This window comes from Rhagoletis zephyria, unplaced genomic scaffold, assembly GCF_001687245.7.
Source record: "Rhagoletis zephyria isolate East Lansing unplaced genomic scaffold, Rhagoletis_zephyria_1.1 Rzeph_scaffold_03354, whole genome shotgun sequence".
NCBI classification, from domain to species: Eukaryota; Metazoa; Arthropoda; class Insecta; order Diptera; family Tephritidae; genus Rhagoletis; species Rhagoletis zephyria.
The window spans coordinates 628-24,248 of record NW_016160437.1 but is presented as its reverse complement, the minus strand read 5'-3'; the positions used below and the strand labels follow the sequence as shown (position 1 = coordinate 24,248).

The 23,621-nt window shown below is 37.7% G+C and overlaps 1 protein-coding gene across 1 annotated transcript; it reads left to right on the top strand.

The window, feature by feature from the left end:
* The first annotated feature begins 7,292 nt into the window (after nucleotides 1–7,292).
* On the top strand, nucleotides 7,293–18,869 carry LOC108368840 (polycomb protein Asx-like). The gene is made up of 6 exons (XM_017623774.1): nucleotides 7,293–7,710; nucleotides 7,828–8,303; nucleotides 15,598–15,918; nucleotides 16,045–17,266; nucleotides 17,500–18,418; nucleotides 18,542–18,869. Exons 3-6 carry the CDS (start codon nucleotides 15,659–15,661, stop codon nucleotides 18,670–18,672), a joined length of 2,532 nt encoding a protein of 843 aa, XP_017479263.1. The 5' UTR covers nucleotides 7,293–7,710; nucleotides 7,828–8,303; nucleotides 15,598–15,658; the 3' UTR covers nucleotides 18,673–18,869.
* The last annotated feature ends 4,752 nt before the right edge of the window (nucleotides 18,870–23,621 follow it).

The following is a 23,621-nucleotide window of genomic DNA, read 5'->3' as shown; positions in this document are numbered from 1 at the left end:
TACAAGAATGATAGAATACAAGATTGCGCCGATCAGAGAGGATTTTTGAGAATAACTTTTGTGTGACGTCACACTGGTGCAATTGCGAGAGAGAAATGCCAAAACGTGAGCAAGAATGGAAGAAGAAGAAAAAATGTTGCAAGGAAAACGTAAACAAGTTGCACAAGTGTGACGTCATGCAAACAACGATTCTGTCAAATTCGTTAAGAGAGGAATAGCGGTCCGAGATCCGCGCAATCTTTGTATTCTCTCAATCGTGTGCCCGTTCCATTATTTCTTGAGGAAAGAGTGAGGCAACAGGCTGTGAAGTATCAAAAATGTCAAAATTCCTTGGACACACACGCGAAATAATGGCAATGGTAAATGGCCTTAAAAACGTGATGGGAGTGTTTGATGGACATTTCCATCACCATTGAGTTACACATGATTAATCAAACGACTATCACTGTTCTTCAGGGCCGGTTGTTTAACGTCTGGTTATCACTACCACTACACTATCGACGATTTCGACATCATGCATGTAACATGGGATCGATAAAGCTGTCGTTGTACTTAACCGGAGCTTCTACCTCCGCTTTGTGCCAATCAGACATTGAACAACCGGCCCTCAATGTCTGGTTAACACTAATCTCCGGTTAAACATTACAGTTTGAAAAAATCAAGATAAAAATGTGATTTTATTGCAAATAAAAATATTAAAGCTAAAATTAATGCGAATTCTAAAATTTTTAAAAAGTGAAACTTTTTATTTTTTACATATAGCTATCAGAAGCTAGAATAAAATGAAAAAAATTTTCCTGTAGATCGCTTCTGTAACAATTCTCTATCAAGGTGAATTCATTTATGAATTCGCCGCCTTGTTCTCTACTGCTAATGAGAAGTATATAATGACGTATATTCTCTACCAGTGTTTATTACTACTTATTATGTGTTGACGATTTTTACATGCAAATGACGATTATTGGGAATCAAACTGACGATTTCTCGCTTCAATGACCTGGCAACACTGCATGTCAATTTGGTCTTTCCTGGATTCCACATTTATTTCGCTATCTCGTTTGATTTTGTCCTTTTTTCTAAAATAGAACACAGTGCGGTAGAGCTGGAAAACTATCGATGGTCGTGGAATCTACCGAAGCTGTATCCTTTTTGATACTTATTTTTCTAAATTTTAAGATTTGATACTTTGTTCACAAATTTTTAAAAACTATGAATAATACTACTAGTTTAAAGGAAAATCTCTTTTTTTCTTATTGTTTAAAGCATGATAAAAATATAGGAAGGTAGAACCGCTGAGAGGAATTTTTCAAATTCTTGACGTTTGCAAGCAATTTAATTTTAAAATTTTACACACCGACTCACACACACATTCTCATTTTCAATCTCCAACAACAACAACTTTGAACAATTCCTTTTTTTTACTCTCAATTTTGAACGAATTTAAAATGTTGGCAAACTTCAAAAAAAAATCATGGCCGACGCATTGAGAGAACGGTTTTACCTTACTATGCTTTTATCATGGTTTAAAGTCTTAAAATTTTATATGTAGATATTTATAAGTTTTATTTGGTTACTCTTATAAAGGAAATACAACCCGGCATATCTTCGCACACGCTGCCCCTAAATCACACAAAAACATTCCGCAATATGGGGATTGCGTTGTTGTTGTTGTAGCGTCTACAGAACCCCGCTCATATCGGTTAATATCTCAGTCGCTGGTCAGCGTCGGTCCCCAAAGACAAAAGCGTTAGGGTTGTCGGATTTTCCGGGCATACGAAGAGATGTTTCGAGTCATGGAGTGTCTCTCCGCATGCTGGACACTCATTTGGCATATCTGCGCAACGTTTCTTTGTCTTTGCCCCAAGTACTGCCGGCTAGCGACTTGAGGACCTTGCGGCTCTGTACTTTGTTGACAGTAGCGGTTGCGTGCGCAGAGAAGGAGAGCAGACTGGCGAAGGTGATTCCGAGTATTTTGGGGTTCTTCACCGTCGGAATAGGGGTATCATTGACGTGAATTCCCAGTGGTAGCCTGACCTCCTTCGTCCAGGTGGTCAACAAGGTCGCAGAGGATTTTGTAGGAGAGAGGGTTAGGCTCCTTGCAGTGAAGGAGCGAGAAAGCTCGGAGAGATACCCGTTTACTTTCGAACACAAGTTATCAATTCCATTCCCAGACGCCATGATCAAGCAATCGTCGGCGTAGGAGACAATTGGGACTCACTCTGGGGGTTGAGGAAGCTTTGAAATGTAAAAGTTAAACAGTAGTGAGGAGAGGACACCACCCTTGCTCGATTTGTCTCTAAACATTACCGACGAGTGTCGACCACTCAGATAATTCGCCGACCACCGTTTGAGCCTCTATGGGAGAGAGGAGGCCTCTATATCTTCTAGTAGCTTGGAGTGGCTGGCGGTGTCAAACGCCTTTGACAGGTTCAACGCTACTAGAATAGTTCTCTCACAGGGACGGTTGCGGTTAAGGCCACGGGTTATCCGAGTGCTTATGGCGTTAAGTGCTGTTGTTGTACTGTGCCCTTAACGGAAACCATGCTGATGCTTCGCTGGGGTCAGGTGGTTTGTGAAATACGGAGGCCTCTAGAGTTTTCGGGGCGTTAAGTAAGATTCTCCTTTGTTGTCTGGTTTCCCCGGTTTGAGCAGTGGGACCACTCTCCCCACTTTCCAGATGTCATTGACATATTGAGGACCTCCGTTAGGTACGCTACTCCAACAGGACCCAGATTTTTCAGCATCAACATGCATATTCCGTCGGGACCCGTGGCTTTGGAGGCTTTCGCCTTATCGATGGCCACCTGAACTTGTGAAAGCAAGGGGGACACAAGTTGTTGGCAGTTTGTGCAGCCTTCTGGTCACTCGACGCTTGGCTTTGTCCGCCGGAGGATGCAGTATGAACTGTCGGCTAAAATAGCTCGCGCATCGCTCCGGGTCCGACGAAGCATGGTCGCCGAAAGAAATTTCGACCCTGTCGTCGCGCTTCGTCGGCTAGAACAGCCGCTTCAGCAGGGAAGTTTGGACGGGGTCCGTGATGCATCCTGTCGGTACGAAGCGAGCTGCAGTAGCAGTGACATTTTTTCATATATTGATCAGCTTTAGAAAAGTTGATATAGGTCCGGTGTTCCGCGGAAACAAAGTCGGTTGGTTTATCGATTGAGATGACTATGGACAGATGGTCTGATGCTAAAGTCAGCATAGGTCGTCATGATACTTTGTTTATCATGCCAGCGCTGACTATTGTTATGTCTGGCGAGCTGCAGCAACTGCCCATAATCCTGGTGGGTGCGTCGTCGTTCATTGTGCAGAATGTCGAATCGTCTATCTGCTCAGCCAAGTCTGTTCCCCTACGATCGTTTGACAGGCTTCAATGCCAAAGATCGTGGTGCGCATTAAAGTCATCTACTACCATACGGTTTTCATCTCTGAGGAGCACAGCTATCCTGATATCCTGCAGGGAAGCAAGTCACAAGTGGTATGTAAACGTTAAATATCTCGAGCTCAACATCGCCCGACCGGATAGCAATGCCCTGACATTCTAGGGTGGTATCCCTGCGGTCGATGTCTGCTTCAATAAAACGATACAGCACGGTGTGGTGCGTGATGAATGGTAAGCCACCACCATTATATCGCTCGCGATCTCGACGGTGCACGTTGTATCCGGCACAATTCAACAATGTTGAATTGCTGTGCAACTTCGTCTCCCAGCTGTCAATATACCATGCCTTACCATGAAGACGGTTATCTCCTCGATCTCTCCTCTGAAGTCCGTTACAGTTAAATTAAATGAGATTCATGTGGTTCGGGAGACGTGTTGTTATGCAGGTTATGAGGGATATGTGTGGCCTTGCCGCCATTGGCTGTGTGCCTTGCTGTGGCGGTTGCCGCCCTGTGGTGGTAGTGGGTGGCGTCCGGTGGGGTTTNCCAGCTGTCAATATACCATGCCTTACCATGAAGACGGTTATCTCCTCGATCTCTCCTCTGAAGTCCGTTACAGTTAAATTAAATGAGATTCATGTGGTTCGGGAGACGTGTTGTTATGCAGGTTGTGAGGGATATGTGTGGCCTTGCCGCCATTGGCTGTGTGCCTTGTTGTGGCGGTTGCCGCCCTGTGGTGGTAGTGGGTGGCGTCCGGTGGGGTTTGCGACCGAGCGGCGCAACACGGACCCTCGAAGTTCCTCGTAAAATCTCGCGTGGTGCGCAGACCTGAACATGCCTTAAAGTGGCACCAGCCAAAGCAGGTGTTGCACTTGACTGATGTCACGTTACGGAATATCCTTGTCTGACATACCGTGCAGATTGTAGGAGGAACGCGGAGTTGTTGGCGGCGGCGTGTGGGTGGTGGTGCGGTTGTGTCTGTTTTGTGGTCTGTCGTGGTTGTGGTGTGCATTGCATTGTCGTGTGAATTGTGTTGTTGTGTTGTGGTGCTTGTATTGAGCTGCTCAGGTGGACTGGGGTTAGCCGTGAAGGCTGCTCTGTTTGATCAGCAGGGGGCCACAAACGATGTGGTATACTGCCGATGGATCCGTAGTCCTGAACAAACTCTGAGGATACTCCACCCGTTGCAAGCATTGCACTTGACTAAGGTGGATTTGTGGTGTAGTCGTCTCTGGCATACACAACAGGTGAAGTTTTCGGGCTTGGGTTTGACTCGATGCCAGCCCTGAGCAAAAGAATACGTAGCAAATGTAGCCATATGGACGAACAACTTCTGAGATACTTCGCCGACCTAAACCGACCGACCGAAACAACAGCCCTTGGTCGGAAAAAACCCGAGCCATTCCCGTACGTAGAACCGGCTCTCGTGGGAATGATAGGGCTTGCGTCAATCGTGTGTGCGGTGTATGGGGTTGTTTGTACTAAATTACACAGTTATTGCGCAAAAATCAAAATAATATTGTTATTGTACAATAATTTGTGTTGTGTATGGCAACTACTGCATAATTTTTAGTCTAGCTTTTATTTTGGTGTCCAGATCATGTCGGCCGCTGTGGTGTTGTGGTAAGCAGTGCACGCCTTCACTCATCAGCACCTGGGTTCAAGCCCTGGTCAAAGCAACATCGCAAAAAATAGAAAAAGGTTTTTTCTTAACAGCGGTCCTCCCTCTGCAGGCAATGGCAAACCACCGAGTGTATTTCTGCCATGAAAAACAGCTTCTCATAAAAAAAAATACAATCGCCGTTCGAAGTCGGCGTAAAACTGTAGGTCGCTCCGCTTTGTGTGACAACATCAAGGCGCACGCCACAAGTCGGAGGAGAGGCTCGGCCAAACACTAACTTATGTGTAAGCGCCAATCTATTATTGTTGCGTTCCCTAACTCGCAAGAAGTTGCAAGAATTTACAGGAATTTGGCAGAAAGCGTTCCCGTACTCGGCTCTCTGGCTTCTATTGCCTTTTGACAGTTTTACAGGTTTTAGCCCAGAAAAGTTGGGGAACGCAACTATTATTATTATTAGATCATGCTAAAAACATGGATACGAGTGTAGGAAAAAAAATTTTTGTATTCATATTTTTGTGTTTTGAAACTGAAGCTATCAAAATATGTAACGAACATTCATATTTACTTGAGCAACGTTTCTCCAAAATAAGGTTTGTGCAATTTTATCGTGTAGTGATTTCCACGATATTGACTTACACAAGTCTCACAATGATTTTGTGTGGTTTAGGAGTCCTATAAGTTTGTTTATCGTTATGCAAATAAGCATGAGGATTTGTTTTTCATAAAGAAAGTAAGGGTTGGCTTTCCTTTATGGCCGTTCTTTAAATGGGCGGTGGGCGAAAGGTAAGTGGGCATGGCACCTCTAACCCACCTTTTTGGAGAGGGAATGAACCGCCATTGACAAAAAAAAGTTTCATGTATCGCTATTGTCATGACAGTATTGTCCGGTGTAAACCCTAAGTTAAACTCGTAAAAGCCTCGTAAACCTCGTAAAGCTCGTAAATTTGCGAGCCTCGTGAAAGAACTGTCAAAATTTGTATGGAGCTCTATTTAGTGCTCATTTACACACGGCGATTTTTGTTGCCGCAACTCGACGTTTGTAGGAGAGAGCGTGACGAGGAAAGAAGAGGGGCACCGAGTCATGAACCAAAAAGACAAGATCACGCGGGCTGGAGACTAGCCCGTTAGAATCGCATTTAGGAAAAAAGTTGAACGATTTTGACATTAACCGTTTGTTTACATTTCTTCGTTGTTTACAATTTAGTGGTGGCTTTTTACTGCAATTTTCTTCATTTTCGCTTGTGACAACGTGTGTACACATAAGATAAAGAATAATTTAACACAACGGCATAATTTATAGAAGAATTTGCATAATAAAAATGATTTTTCATGCGTTCAACAATTTCGCGGTTTTCTCCGTTCTCTACGTTGTTTACTTGTTACAACAAAGATGGCGTCGAGATTTCGGCAGCTAGAAAATAACTTTTTTCGTTCTTTCCNAAATCGGCCGGTGCCGATAATATGCGATTGTAAAACACTCTCAATCATTAAAACCATATTTTATGAACTTTTTTTGCTAATTGTCATCAAGTTTCACTTTTTATATTTTATAATAAATACAAATCTAATCGCACTCAATAACCGCGCCTTTTTCGTTTTCTTTGTTTGTTTTCATTTTTAGACAGATGTCAAAAACGCTCAGAAATTTACTCTTTTCATTCTTTTCCGATTGCGTGATCTTGTTAGTTGGTTCATGGCTGACAACCATAATTGCACACACAAAACACGCCGTGTGTAAATGAAACGAGCAACACCAAAAGGGAATGTGAAAAACCGCGTCGACAAAAGTGTCCGTGTATAAACAAAGTCTTACGAGCACCTTGTAAATTTACGAGGCAAATTCGATGCGCAAACGACCTCGTAAACTTCAGTGTTGCCAAGGGGCCGAAACTTTTAGACTAAAATGTATGATAAAATAATGAAAACAAGTGAAAGAATAATGGTAATTTTCGGCATTTTTAAATGTATTTTAGTCAAGAGTGATAGAGACAAGATATTATGGAAAATACTTCGAAACAAAAATTGCTTCCCAAAATCCTGGTTGATCTGTCAAACAGTCACTTTACGCACCTATACACCTTTTCACAAAGTGGGCGTTCCCATAAAAGCCTCGTAAACTTATAAGCTTTATACGGTTTAAGACTTTACGAGTTTAAGGGAATCCCTTAATCATTTTTTAACGACACTAAAAGAATACATCTACCCAATGTACTGTGCCTAGTATTGGTGTCTCTACACTGCTTCTAGAAAGCATACCGTTTTCCATCACTGCTTTAACACAGCGCAAAAAGTCATACAGTTTTCCCAAAGCAACCCTGTCAGAAAGTATTGAGTCGAGTAGAACATGGACGAGAAAAAATTAAAATCACGTAGAAAGAAGCTATAGTGCGGTGAAATTATTGAAATTTCACCCTTTTAGTTTTGGAAATAATAAATATTTTATTAATATATGGATATATTACATAATGTGCGGATTAATCGGAAAAATATCTGAGTGTCTAACTGCGGATCGAAAAAAGTGAAAAGATATGTAAAAGAAAAAACTTTGAATTGCAATAACTATGCCATTGCATTGGTGTGAGAAAGGGATAACTAGACTGACAATGAAGCAAGTGTGGCCAATAAGTGCGAGATAAAAGGAGTTGCTTCTATAATTGTCAGCTGGGTCTGTCAAAAACGAACGAAAACAGGAAAATTTGGTTTTGTTTGTTGGTTTGTCTTAATTCTTCCGCTGTCTACTTTATGCAAATTTGATGTAAAACTGAATTAATAATTGCAAAAAGGAAAATCGGAAACAAATTAAAGCAAACACTTAACTACTTTAGAGTAAGAGGATCTGGGATAGTGGAAAAAATCATTAAATTGCAGGCAATAAGGAGATGAAAATTCGAAAAAATAGTTGCGAAGACATTCCAGCAATTGAAAAAAAGAGCAGCCGAAAAGGAAGTTCTGATAAAGAAGGGTACGAAGTGGGGGAAAAAGAGAAACGAGATAAAAGGAGACTTGATGAAAATGATTTGAATAGTGAGTCGATACAAAGGGAAAACGAAATAAAAAACGGGAACGAATAAACGACGCACGACTTTATCCATCCACCACTATTCATGGGTAGGAAGAAAAGTGATGCGATAAATCTGAGATCTACAGAAGAAATGTGCTTTAGAGGCTCTAGAAAAATTGCAGAAAAAACGTAACGCCAGAATTTTGGATATAAAACCAAGTCAAGCTTGACTACAAAAGCTCGCCTTTCTCATCTTTGTATCGTTGGATTTTCCAGGTTCAAAATGAGTCCACAGGTCAGGTAAGTCTGAATTTTAAAAACTATAGTAAGTGTATATTGCGCACCCGTATATTAGGGCAGATTGAATATGTGCATATGTATGTACATATTTTGTTAAAATATTCGCTAATCACATTGCCGATTGTAAAACATTCGATGGTTAGCTAAAAACTTTGTAAACAGAAGCCTGCAATTCTGAGTGTTCACGATGGAGAAGAACGAAACCCCACGCCTAGTAACTTCTTTCTTCGTGCTAAATAAATTATGCAAAATTCACTTAAAATATTGTAGAATAGTTATGGGCATAAATATTTTTTATTTTTTGTATTACAGAATCATTCCATCTAAAGAAGGTTAGGGCGTTTATTTATGTGTGTATGTACATTTCCATGCATATACCTATGTATGTATGTACATTTGTATCTATGTATATAGTACATACATCGAGATTGGGTTTTCAAAGACTTAATGCTTCTAATTACATGATTTTATACTTGCTTATTTATCCGTGTGCAAATATTGGAATGTATACATACATATGTACATATNAACATTTGTATCTATGTATATAGTACATACATCGAGATTGGGTTTTCAAAGACTTAATGCTTCTAATTACATGATTTTATACTTGGTTATTTATCCGTGTGCAAATATTGGAATGTATACATACATATGTACATATAAATATGTAAAAATTATTTTTCATTATATAAACTTCATGAAAGTTATTATTTTCGAAATCAATTTATCGTGTAGATGTTGTATATGAATACTAGCATACAAAGCTCTTGTGCGGTGACCACGTTTGTGGGCTATCGTATGTACCTATCTCAAAGCCACACAAACTTTCCAATTTAGGCCGGGAGCTAAATTTTGTTACACTTTGCATCTTTTATTTTCAACACATACCACTGAAATTCTTATTTAAATCTGATAACTTTTTGAGCCTTTTAATGGTATACCTGTCAAACGATCGCCTTAAACGATGCTCTTTCATCTGCTTCGTCTCCCATTGGGTCTGCAAAGCGATTGGCCCCTAATACAAAACACACTCCAGCAACACTCCCCAAAAAGTCTTTGGGGAATTTGTATGCTGCTACAACAACAACAACAACAAAACACACTGAAAATGTGGGGAGTGTAAATAAGAGGCGCCGCAATGAAATTAAATCGTTAGTGGATGTGAAGAATAAGAATGTCGCTGTTATCTCATCCCAAAATACTGCTGTTAACCCATCACCAAATGCTCTGTAATATTGTGAATTTGTCTTCCGATGTTGATTTTGACACCGGCGATGTTGCTGCTGGTGCTGATGCTGTCATTGCTAAGGGGTGTGAAGCTAATGGTGGTCTAAATCCCGTGCGTTCTGATGTTATGGATCTGATAAACTGCCCATAGCGGATAATTTACATTCGCCTCGCTCGACACCTGCTGCTGCGGCTCGCGACGTTGCTGGTGGTACTGATGCCCGAACATACCTTGCTATTGCTGGCACCAGTGGCGGTGCGCATTCTCTTGGGTCTAGTGCTGTTAACTGGCCTGCGAATTCTTCTGACAGTGTTAGTGCTCATTCTCAGGGATCTTGTGCGGTCAACGTGCCAGATGATTCTGCTACTGCCTTGGTGGCGCCGCCGAGACCAGGCAAAACAATCAACATTGTTGGCTGCAACTCCTGCTAAGACCTAGGGGTTGCACGAATGAAATGGCTTCATCTTTCTTCGTTCCAGTCTACTGCCTGATAATATCATCGACTATATCATCGACACGCGGGCATTAATAAGAACCAGCTATTTTGCCACAACCTAATTATGTATTAATTTTTGCAATACATATTTATTTATTTATATATTTTTATATATGTGCGATGAGCCTCAAAACTCCGTCAAATGGGTAAATTTCAAACTTGGAATTTCTTCTGCACTATTCGATAAGCCGCTTTTCTCTGAACTCTTTTTTTTTCCTTCCGGAAAGATAAGAGACGCTGTTAAGAGTTGTTGCTCCAGGGGCTTAGGCGTCTTGATTGCAGTGAATCGAAAATTCCGCGCTTCATTGATTAATCCGGAAAATACTGACTCACAACTGGATCAGCTTTGCGTTTGGGTTGCTGGGTCGTCAATTTCTTGTTCACTGTTTCTTTTTTCTTCGTATATTCGAATAGTGTGGATAGCCTATGCAGGGCACATGCTGACAACATTACATATTTTGTTCACAATACGATTGGGGACAATAATCTGTATATTCGGCGGTTTTAATCTTAGTAATGTTAATTGGTCAAATAGCTATATTAACAATGGGCTCACTCCTAATAATTTATCTTTCTTTCATGAATCTTATCTTATTGATAATTAACTTAGCCTTAATTTATCGCAAATTAACCACTTTGTAATCGAGCTCGATAGAATTTTGGATTTAATTTTCATTTGTGATGGTGTAAATTACAACATCACCGAATGTCTTGCTCCAATTACAGCCGCAGGTGTGCATCATGTAGCGCCCATTCTTAAAATGGAATTTTATCATTTTACACCGATCACTATAGGTAATAATAATATTACCTTCAATTACTTCGACTTGGATGCCGGTTACTGCTTTAACACCTTCAAGACCATTTTGTTTGACATTTGCTCCTCCCAACATTCCCACCACCCAAAGTTAGCCGTATAAACTACCTTGGTAAAATTCTCGATTAAAGAAGCTCAAAAATCTGCGAAATAAATATTGCAATAAGTACAAGTCAACCAATAGTCAGTGTTACCACTTAATGTACAAGCGTTTTTTAAAAGAGTTTTATTTAAAAATGAGTCTTGGAATTTTGTAAAATCGAAAAAAACGTGCTCTTCAATTCCATCTAATGTTTTATTTAACGATAAATGAAGGGGTTAGAATCATAAAGGTCTAAGTGATATTTTTTGAAAATATAAGTTATACTCATATTTGTATAGTTAAATATAGTGTTTATTTGATTTAATTTCAGATCTACTTAGATCCTTTTGATTCTAACCCCTTCAAATGTAATGATAATAAATCTCTTCTTGGGTGTTTTTAGATGCTTGGAAATCGGGCATCATAACTCCAATTTTCAAAAGCGGAAACAAAAACAATATTAGTAACTATAGACCGATTTCTAAGCTGTCCACAGTTTCTTAACTGTTCGAATGCATCGTTAAGGAGAAAATTTATTTCTCGTTTAAGAGTCTTATTTGCCCAAACCAACATGGTTTTGTACCAGGGCGTTCCACGGTCTCAAATCTTGCAGACCGCATAGCGAATATTGTATATCGGCGTTTTCTTTTGCATCTAATGTGGATTATATCTACACGTACTTTTCGAAAGCTTTCGACAAGGTGTCGTATAGAATTTTAGTCGCGAAACTCGAACGGCTAAGTTTCCATTCTGTTTTCTTAAACTGTTATATGTGTTGCAGGCGCTGGCCCGTTTTTCGTCTGACACCTTCGCGTCGACCTCGGGCGTGCCACAAGGTAGTATTCTCGAGTCTTTTGTTTTGTTTATAAATGACATTAGATCATGCATCTCGTTTTCAAAATATCTGTTATAAGTTGACGATTTAAAAATATTCTCGAACATAACGAGCACTGCCGACATGCTCATGCTCCAAATGGAACTTGACAATATGCTAGCTTAATTTCATTTCATTTCATTTATTAAATGTATAACCATTAGTACAATAAGATATAATCTTTTATAGTACAACAAATTGCTGATTTAAATATAGACAAAGAGAAAAGCATACATACATACATATGCAACTTAAGAATAAAAACAAGGACAAATAAATAAACTAACATTATAATTATAATCCCTAAACAATAAAGATTAAGAGTACCAAGGAATACGGTAAGAAATAAAAACATACAAAGATAGAAAATAAATTAAGAATGTTGATAAAGATTGATAGGTAAATATAGATGGCCAGTCCATTCAAAACATTATTTCTTAAAATGTGCGTAAATAGATTGCTTCAAGTTGCTTCTGCTTAGACTACTTCTTACACCAGCAGGGGTAGAGTTCCACAAACGTATAGCGTTGACGAAGAACGGTCTCTCTGATGCTAACGTACTAAAGTTAATGACAATTAGATCTGTTACCCGTGCAGACCTAGTAAATACTAACTTATTAAAAAGGTAACCTGGAGATTCCATAGCAATCAGTCTATATAGAAAAACAAGTTTCTCGGTATTATTATTTGTAGGGCAAGCTGACGCCTTGTACTCAGTGGAGTATAAAATCCAGACACTTTTAAATTTCTTAAGGTAGCATAAACCCTCCCAACCATTGCATTAATATGGTCTGTACAAGTCAGGTTAGAGTTTAGTATAAACCCTAAATTTTTTACCTTGCTGACGATTTTCAGAGTTTGTTAGCGATGATCAGCGGCGATAAAAAGCTGAAATCTATGTTTTTTTTATTAAGTATTGGCAAAACAAGTGACTTATCACATTTTCGTTTTTGGTGATTTATCACAATTGAGATGCAAACCATTGGCATTCGCCCAATTGGAAGTAACGGATAGCTCAGCATTAATATCGCCGCACAATCGATCTGCTTGCACCAGAGGAGCCAATAAGTATAGTTGAATATCGTCAGCATAGGCATGGAGATTAGCTTTTAGGCAGACCTGAAAAATGTCATTTAGAAATATGCTAAAAAGAAGTGGGCCAAGTATAGATTCCTGAGGCACTCCAGCAGGCATCCCCTTTAGCTGAGAGAGCTCAGAACCAATTCGTACACGCTTGGTGCCTTTAATCCCGCTTTTTCCTTAATATCAATAAATGTTTTCATGTTACATTCTCTAAGTCCTAAAATGTCTTTGTTACCACGTACCATATCTCAGGCAGCACGCAGAGAAATTAAGGACCTTGGCGTTATATTTGATACCAAGCTCTCCTTTATTGGCCACATCGATTTCATAATTTCTAAGTCATATGCTATGCTTGGCTTAGTCAGGAGGAATAGTGCTGAGTTTTCTAATCCGCATACCTTAAAACTGTTATATACATACCTCGTTCGTTCGCTCCCATCTGGAGTTTGATGCCTTCATCTGCCACCCGTTCCATCAAACTAAGATTGACAGGATCGGGCGAGTTCAAAAGGTTTACACTCTTACCTCTTGGAACGTATTCACTTTAATGTTCCTCAAAGATCCCTTCGGCTCTACTATACATTTTATAGTAGTAATGACGCTTGCAATGCGCCCCTCTGTCGAGCTGCCAATGAATTCAATCCAATCTCTAATTTTATCGAAAACGATTTTTCGCAATTACCTAAATTAAGCATTTAAATTAATAACTTTTTATCCTTCTCATAGTCTGTAAGAATGTATTGTTCATAGACTATAATATGTAAATAAATAAATAAATAATAAATATATATATTTATATATTTTAAATATGTTATTTATTTATTAATTCATTCAATCTACAGAAGTAGGTTCCCTCAGACTATTTAGCAATTAGGTATATCTTAATTAAAGATTGTGAAGAGATACATTTTAACAGCAAATTTCACGAAATCAATTTAAAACTATGTTCACATCAAATTACTTCACATGAAGCAGGTACGTTCACATTTTCTTTCATAATTTCTATAGATATCGATGGTCCTGTGAAACAACGACACAATTCAAAATTCAAAAAATAAAAACTGTTACTACTGTTAAGTGGCTCATGTGTTTAATCCTTGTCGAATCCATGTCTCATCTTTTGTACTTACTTTAACAATCCTTACTGCTTACTTGAGTAAGGGATGGAAATGGATTAGACAAGGATTAGATACAAGAATCACTTAACAGTAGTAACAGTTTTTGTTTTACGAATTTTGAATTGTGTCGTTATTGCACAGGACCATCGATGTGTGATCACACGTACACATTGGGTAGGTTCAGAAGGCGCAGAAGTTGAGCGCAACCGTTGCTAAAAAAAATCAGTGATCATTATGCGCCTTCTGAACGGCTTGATACATTAGCTGTCAAATTCAAAACACAACATGTTGTCTTAAATGATCATAAAAATATTACGATTATCTAACACGCAACTGTTCAGTTGATAAGAAGTGCAAAACTAGATTTCAAATTTTTTTTTTGAATCTCCTAAACAGTGCGGGTTAAAATAAATGAAATATTTTTTTTCTTCATTTTGTTCTTGATTTATGATAAATTATCTCATTTCTAATTAATTTATTGACCGATTTTACAAAACGAAATTACATGATTTCAGCATGATTTGCTTATAAATTACAAATGAGCCGTAAATTACGTTGATGTGAACATGCTTTAAGTGAGAAATTTGTTTAATTTGAATTTTATATAGAAAATGACAGAAAATAAATTGCTGGTGAAATCGGCTGTAAATCTATCAATACTTAAATTAAAATTGATTACGCTGGAGTAAGTGTTTCAAAACCTTATACACATAGGAATCGGTTCATTAGTAGCGTAATTGGTGGTATGCATTGTACCTATCAATATACTATGCCTCAGATTACGTGGAGCATCAGATAAATTGATTAAATTGGCAAGTTCGGCCCAATTAATATTGCCATTCAAAACATTGTATACAAACATAATTGAGAAGTAGTCCGTTCTATCCTGCAGTGACTGCAACCCAAGCAGTTTACGTCTGCTTGAAAGATAACCATGCCAAGACATCTTTCGCATAGCCATTTTAGAAAAGACTGTACTCTTTCTACTTTGTTTGAGTGAACTTCATTATAAGGATTCCATTGCTTCAGCCCGACCACCTAATTTGTTTTTCATGTGAAATTTTTTTCATTGCAAAAATGCACACGATAATAAATAGGTTTCCATGAGGTTCTACATAAATACAATCGACCGCTGTAGTGGTTATTATCTAGTTGAAAAAGAAGAAAAGAAAACTATAGCTCGCATAATAACCTATAAACTGTACATCGCTTAGCACAAAATTATGAAAATGGCTATTTAGTTTACTTTAAGCAAGCCATGAGAACTAAAAAAAGTTACAAAACTAAAATTTTAGAACTAAATTTACATGCAATAATAGGTCTGTTCGATGAACGCACTAGAGTACTCTAGTGCAATTAAAAGCGTTCGATGAGAGTTTTTCTTGCACTAAACGAAGGTATTTTTTGCGCTAAATGTCAGATGTTGTCCTGCGTTGCACTGTTCTACACTTTTAGTGCACTCATCGAACAGACCTAATTAAGTACCTACTTTAAAAGCAGAGGCAAGTAAACTGCAACTCTTTCTTGTTTTTTGTTTGCGTTAAGCTTTATACGAATAAAAAAAACTTTCTAATTGGTTTAACTTTGCACTAGATTTCGTCGTTTTATAGCAATAATCGGATAGGACCTTAATCTGCCTTCATACGCTAAGAGTATGAGAACGACCTTATTGGGTACATCAATATTTTATCGCCCAACAACATCCCAACAAAGCAAAAACTCGCTGAAAATGGAAACCCACTCATCTTCTGTGCGACAGAAAATGATCGCCGATCCTATGGAAGAAAAAAACGAGCAAGTGAATCTCTTGAGCGAAGAGGAGGAGAAGGATCCATTAGCATTAGATACAGCGATCGAACAGCACAGCTCGCGAAGTAAGCTATCAAGCAACGCAAAGCACAGCCACAGTTTACGGTACGCGTTTTTACATAAATTCAATGCTTATTTGATCTAGTTTTGAGTGTCTAGTTACTAATGACAAATATATAAAAATATAAGTTTTCTGATTTATTATATTTTAAACTTCAATCGAACTTCTAGGCGTCATGTTCCTCGTATCATCGTTAAACCTATACCACCCGAGAAAAAGGTTGCAGTCACGTCGACAGCAACATTGAGTAGTAACGCTGCAATGTCCACTGCTACTGCCAATACTGTGATCAATACCGCTGGTGGAAAGAACACAACACCGAGCCCTTCGAGCCGTGCCAGTAGCAGTCGTCGTGCACAACAACAAGCCAAAGCTGCGGTAGCCGCCACGCCATTAACCGGAGCCGCATCTTTAACAACACCCTTAACAGCCATCACACAAGCGTCCACAATGCGTGAAGTTCTCGCATCCATACCCGGGTTTAGTTTTAAGCCACGTAGACGTTCTTCCAAGAAAATTTCCACTGCTGCTCAAATTGAGCAGACAAAGGATGGAAAAATAGACCTCGAAACACCAGACTCAATATTAGCATCTACGAATTTGAGAGCCTTACTCAACAAACAAACCTTTTCTATGCTGCCTCCATTATATCAGTATAACCTCATTCAATTGCTACCAAGCGTGGATCGCGAAGCCATCGAAGTTGAACGCAAGAACACTACTGACTCCACGGCTCCCATGGAAGCTATAAAATTGGGGCCATCCAGTCTAAATAATGAGTTCTTTGCACGTGCCTGCTTGGAATGGCGTGAACGATTGGCGGAAGGTGAATTCACACCTGAAAATCAAATGAAAATGAAAACAGAAGCCGAGAGGGAAAAGAACAAATTAGATCCATGGAAATTGAAACATTTTGAGCCCATATGGGGCGAAAAATCCTACAATCGCGCCAGTAGCACCAGTAGTAGTAGCAGCAATATAAGTTACAGTAGTGGCAAAAGCAGTGATAGTTATACTAATCTAATGGATGAGCGTCTTGAGTTTAAATTGGAAAGCAAAGGCGGTTTGGTTGCTACAATTGTGAAGACATCAACTAAAACGTCAGCGACATCCACGGCTACATCATTAGCTGCCTCTGCGGCAGCAACTTCAACGACGACGACAACTGTGGCATCGGCAGCGAGCACTGAAAGTGCCGAAAACACAACATCCTCATCATCTGTAGATGTGAAAGAGGAGGATGAAGAATTTATGGATGAACCGCTGGCAAATATAAGTGTAAATACTATTAAAACAGAGCTGAAAATACAACCCGAACAGCTGCACAAGCAGGAGTATACGGAAAGCTCTACTACCGATTACGAAAAACAGACTGACACATTTTGTGATCTGGTGAGTGTTAATTGTAATAACTTGAATACATTCATTTAATTAAATTTTCAACATTTGTTTTATTTTTAACTTAATGGTTATACAGATGTATTGTCTGGCTCAAACTATGATATTTTCTTAATACACTTTTTTTGCATTTATTTTCAACAGGAAAATATTGGTTATACAGATTTATTGTCTGGCTCAAACTATGATATTTTCTTAATAAACTTTTTTTCATTTATTTTCAACAGGAAAATATTGGCTGCACAGATTCATCCTCTACATTTGACCTATTACGCTCAGACTGTGGGGGTATTCAAAACAAACCAATAGCTGCAGAATCTAAAATTACCTTAACGCTAAGCGCGTTGGAACATGAAAGACAAAATGAATGTGGGAGTAGTGGTAATATACGCAAACGTTCGGAGTCAGAGTTTGCTTATGAAAATCGAACACAAAGCAAACAAATGAAAATAGAAACACAAAAGGGACAGGAACAACATCCAAATCCACATCCACATGATTATGATATTACTGACTCAGCAACCAGTATAGAACGTGAGATAAGCCATCTTGCTGGTGACGATCCCAAAAACACACTTTCTCCATCCGTATCATCGGCTACTTCAAGTTCCCAAGAGTTGAATGGCAGCATTAGCTTAACAACAAACTCATCCTCAACAAAAGCGCTTACCACCGAAAGTTTCATGTATAATAGCAATCTTTACACTGCTAAATTCGAACAGCAACCCGCTGATCTGCTACTAAAGGATACGATCTCTTCAATTAGTAGTGAAGAATGTGCCAGTGTGAATACCTTACCTGATGTGGTAATGAAAACGTCAAATTTCCTACAAAACCAAGATACTTCCTTTGCGGCAATTACGACAGCGGGAAATAGTACCTGTAACAGTATTGAAACACTTCTGCCAACAACGTCGTCGTTTGTGAACGTGAATGCAATATTGCCATCAACGGTGTCACCTAGACCAAGCGGAGGTATAACATTACAACAGTCCTTCCCATCACAAGGAAAGCAAATAAACGCGGCGTCTATAATTTCATTGGAAGACGGGGAGGATGACGACGAGGAGCTGATCGAACAAAAGTTTGCTGATGCACACAATTACGTGTTGGAATCTGGCGAAGTTAGTACGGATAGCAGTGCAGGTAAGATTTTGCTCTGTAGTATTAAATTCAATATATACATGTATTAAGGACGCTGGTTTATAAAATCATATTGATTTATTTTTAATTTTCTAATATAATTAATGTAATTAAAAAACACACCAGGTGCAAACAGCGCTTTACTTACACCAGCGGACAGTGGTAGCTTAAAGGAAAAGAAATTTATTTTCTGTGATTCAGTAGACCAAGGTAATTATACATACCATGAAACTACTTATGAATTAATTTTCATTTGATTTTTATTTAAACGGAAAAACTTGGTAGCACTGGATAGGTTTCGACGATTTTCGTCGGCTACTTATATCAGGACGACAGTAGTCAATGCTAATGTTGTCGAGTCGTACAATTTAGTCTATTTTACGACATACGCAATGAACTGTTAGCGATAATGGTGGACATACCAAAACTGCGACACTTAGAGATTACTACCAGAAACAAACTAGAAGGCTTTGAAATTAATTTGTTTACATTATATAAATTGGAAATTTAGATATTATTAAAATGTTAAAATATTAGTTATTATTTTCTCCATATGCAAGTGCACGACAGCATCATCGTTCATTGTCCCGGATGGAAAAAAGGGCTGCTTTTACGGCCACAGGAACAAATTTCTTGCAAAGCCATGTTGTTTTTTGGAAATTTTGACTTCAATTTCAGTTTACAGCATCTTGACGACTTGCAGCAGTATAAAAATCTTGACCTGCAATATATTTTAAATTTTTAAAGCAATCCGTTTCGTAGTCCATAACAATGCAGTTGTATTTTTTAATTTAGAATTCATAACACGTTTACGAAAAACTGCGATCTACGTAGGTATTTTGCAACATAACGCGACAAAACCTTCGGATCTCGCGAAAACGCACTGAGGACCTTCCGAGCACTGTTTTAATCACTTTGACCATGCTCACCCCACTCCCTGGTTTTCTCGTAACTCGTGCAAAATAATTTGTCTCTCTTCTAACTCGGTTGCCATTTTTAACTAGGAATCAAATTCAAAAGAAATGTTTTCTACGTCAAACTAAGATCATGGTCAACTCATGGTATTTGAATTTCAAAATATTTGAATCTTTTTGTGTAAGTTATAAGCTTCCCAATTTGTCGCAGTTTTGGTGTGTTCACCATTTATTATTACAGGCACTACTAACATGCAGATTGTCAATGTGTTAGTTTACAAAAATTGATGGAGTGCATATACGTTAGCGAAATTTGATATTTTTATGATGGATTCTAGTGCTTTGAACTATACTCTAATACAGAGTTGTGAAAAATGCATTAAATTTTTTAATGCAAAGCATTTTAATGTAAATAAAAAAGATTAATGCCTTAATTTTTGATATTTAATGTAAATGAGAATTTCAATGCATTACTTCCGAAGAAATAATGCTAACGATTTTTCCACGGAAGTTGGCAGAGCTCGCGATATTTTTTATAAATATGTCTGCGACAAAATTTTTAGCCCTACGTATAAACAAGGGATAATTTACGGCAAATTATCAAATAGTTAGTTTGGGTGTAGCTGGTTTCCATAATTGGTTTTTTGATGTTGTCCTGCTAACTTCCACGGAAGTTGGCAGAGCTCGCGATATTATTTTTAAATACGTTTGCTACAAAATTTTTAGTCCCACGGATAAACAACGGATAATTTACGGCAAATTATCAAATAATTAGTTTGAGTCTAACTGGTTTCTTTATTGGGTTTTTGAAGGTGTCCCACTATTCCTATCGGATAATTTGCCATTAATTATCTGTAAATTATCCGTAACAACAATAATTTAGCCGCGGACATATTTGAAAAGATATCGCGTGCTCTGCAGGACACGTTCAAAAAACCAATTAAGGAAACCGGCAACACCCAAAAGTTACTATTTGATAATTTGCCACAGAAGTTAGCAGAGCTCGCGATATTTTAAAATATGTCCGCAGCAGAATTATTGTCACGGATAATGAACGGCAAATTATCCGATAGGAATTTGTCTTTGGGAAAAAAACTGTCCCGCCAACTTCAGAGAGAGGTCCTGGGTGGGAAGAGGACACAAGAAACAGTTTTATAAGTGTCTCGGTCCATAGCTGTAGAGAAGCAGGAAGATGGTTCTAACTTTTTAAATTGTATTGTGATGATGTTTTTTGCTCTTAAAAGTTGAAGAAAACTTAAAAAACCAACAAGCGCGAAAATATGCATCGCAGTCGAATAAAATTTCCAGAGTTTCGGGTAATGCAATCTATAAAAGAAAAAAAAATCCCAGTATATAATTTCAGCTATAACTTCTATCATTTTCATAAATTATTGTTGCTTTTCCACAATAGTTTTTCATTAAAATCGGCCTCAAGCTCAATAAAAATTGTTGAATATAATTGTTATAAGGCCATAAAAAAACCATAAATACNAAAATATGTCCGCAGCAGAATTATTGTCACGGATAATGAACGGCAAATTATCCGATAGGAATTTGTCTTTGGGAAAAAAACTGTCCCGCCAGCTTCATAGAGGTCCTGGGTGGGAAGAGGACACAAGAAACAGTTTTATAAGTGTCTCNTAAGGAAACCGGCAACACCCAAAAGTTACTATTTGATAATTTGCCACAGAAGTTAGCAGAGCTCGCGATATTTTAAAATATGTCCGCAGCAGAATTATTGTCACGGATAATGAACGGCAAATTATCCGATAGGAATTTGTCTTTGGGAAAAAAACTGTCCCGCCAGCTTCATAGAGGTCCTGGGTGGGAAGAGGACACAAGAAACAGTTTTATAAGTGTCTCGGTCCATAGCTGTAGAGAAGCAGGAAGATGGTTCTAACTTTTTAAATTGTATTGTGATGATGTTTTTTGCTCTTAAAAGTTGAAGAAAACTTAAAAAACCAACAAGCGCGAAAATATGCATCGCAGTCGAATAAAATTTCCAGAGTTTCGGGTAATGCAATCTATAAAAGAAAAAAAAATCCCAGTATATAATTTCAGCTATAACTTCTATCATTTTCATAAATTATTGTTGCTTTTCCACAATAGTTTTTCATTAAAATCGGCCTCAAGCTCAATAAAAATTGTTGAATATAATTGTTATAAGGCCATAAAAAAACCATAAATACCCATGTGTTCAGAAATGCATCAAGAAATGTCTAATATGTGCAACCACGGTTAAATGGGGTATTGGTACTTAGTTAAGCAAGTAAGACATTTCCCATCCATTATAGATACGAACAGCAGGCCAATAAAAATAAATTAAAAATTTCTTAGAAAACCCCTGTATAACTGAAAAAGCGTGTACCTCGCTCTAAACTTTGTGAACAATTTTTTTTACTTTCGGTAAAGTCGACCGCGTTCGAGTATGACAAGGTTACGCTTTTACGCTCAAATCGCCACTTTTCAGCATGTAATCATACCTTTAGTCGACACGCTCGAGTAAATTTGGTTATCGATTTTTTTTATTGTTCCAATCGGTTGCAAGGTATCCCCCACTACGATTGCCACTTGGTAAAAAGATAGCCAACCAAACTCTGAAGAAAAAACAACTAAATTTTATAGCCACTTATCTATTACAAAAAGCAAAACATTACGAAAAATAAAAAGTCAACAATTTTNTAGATACGAACAGCAGGCCAATAAAAATAAATTAAAAATTTCTTAGAAAACCCCTGTATAACTGAAAAAGCGTGTACCTCGCTCTAAACTTTGTGAACAATTTTTTTTACTTTCGGTAAAGTCGACCGCGTTCGAGTATGACAAGGTTACGCTTTTACGCTCAAATCGTCACTTTTCAGCATGTAATCATACCTTTAGTCGACACGCTCGAGTAAATTTGGTTATCGATGTTTTTTATTGTTCCAATCGGTTGCAAGGTATCCCCCACTACGATTGCCACTTGGTAAAAAAATAGCCAACCAAACTCTGAAGAAAAAACAACTAAATTTTATAGCCACTTATCTATTACAAAAAGCAAAACATTACGAAAAATAAAAAGTCAACAATTTTATTGAGCTTAAAACCGTTTTTTTAATAAAAAATTTGTGGAAAAACAACATTAATTTACATTTTGGTTGAAGTTGTAGCTGCTATTTCGGAAAACAAANATCTATTACAAAAAGCAAAACATTACGAAAAATAAAAAGTCAACAATTTTATTGAGCTTAAAACCGTTTTTTTAATAAAAAATTTGTGGAAAAACAACATTAATTTACATTTTGGTTGAAGTTGTAGCTGCTATTTCGGAAAACAAAAATTATTTAAATGCTTGTGCGTTCAATGACATATTTTCGTCAATGTTATTGTGGCTTGTTAACATTTTTTATTTTTAATATTTTTATTGAGCTTTGTACCACGATTGTTTATTAGGAAAAATTGAAAAAGTAACAAAGTCTAAGCGGTAGAAGTTATAGCACTATTTCGGAGATCACCACACCATATTTTCTTTTTATATGTGCATGCAAAACATCCCTGCAAACCAAAGCTCCCGAAGTCTTAACGAAATCTTTAGGGTCTCTAATTTCTGTAAAATTGTATGGAGGGGTTGACACGAACTCGAAAAGAACTTTCTGCACGAAAAATTAAGAAAATTCTGCAAGAAATTCTTCATTATTATTTTCATTGCTTTACATATTTTCTTCCGAAATTTCGTAAAAGAATCGAAGTGTGCGTAGTTTATTTCATTTTAGAAAATTCGGCAAAAATCGGATGAGATCTTTATGAGTTCTTTAAAATTTCTCTACAGTACAGAATGCTTTGAAAAAATTGTTTATTGTAAAGAAACATTTTTTTTTTTTTGGGTTTTGGGTAGGTTGGTATAATCCTCTGCTTTCAAAATATATATCTTAGTATGTTATTTTTCAAATGCTGTGTCCAAACGTCGCTCAAGTGATACACGATGGTAATATCGCTGAGGGCCAGAACCACGTTCAAAAATTTATGCTTATATTTGTATCATACGTCTTATTCCTTTCAATTCTTTGTCAATTATATCAATTTAAAACGAGTATTGTGTTTTAATCGTCCACAAGTAACCAGGTTATTCCTCTAATTATTGGTTATATGTCAGAATGTATTATTCAGATTGGAAATTAAATGGCTGGGAACTAAGTCCTCATGTCGCCAGGTTATTCCTCCAATTTGACAATTTTATATATATTCGTCAAGTTATATTTTTAGGTTGTAATTCTGGTTTCGTTTCTTGGAACAGTTATGTATGTTACTTTTTT

What these genes read in the sequence shown, in the direction of transcription:
- LOC108368840 (XM_017623774.1), top strand. Translation starts at nt 15,659, where the DNA reads ATGAGAACGACCTTATTGGGTACATCAATATTTTATCGCCCAACAACA. An exon ending in AAGCACAGCCACAGTTTACG is followed by an intron (nt 15,919 to 16,044) that starts GTACGCGTTTTT and finishes TCGAACTTCTAG; the next exon opens with GCGTCATGTTCCTCGTATCA. An exon ending in CTGACACATTTTGTGATCTG is followed by an intron (nt 17,267 to 17,499) that starts GTGAGTGTTAAT and finishes TATTTTCAACAG; the next exon opens with GAAAATATTGGCTGCACAGA.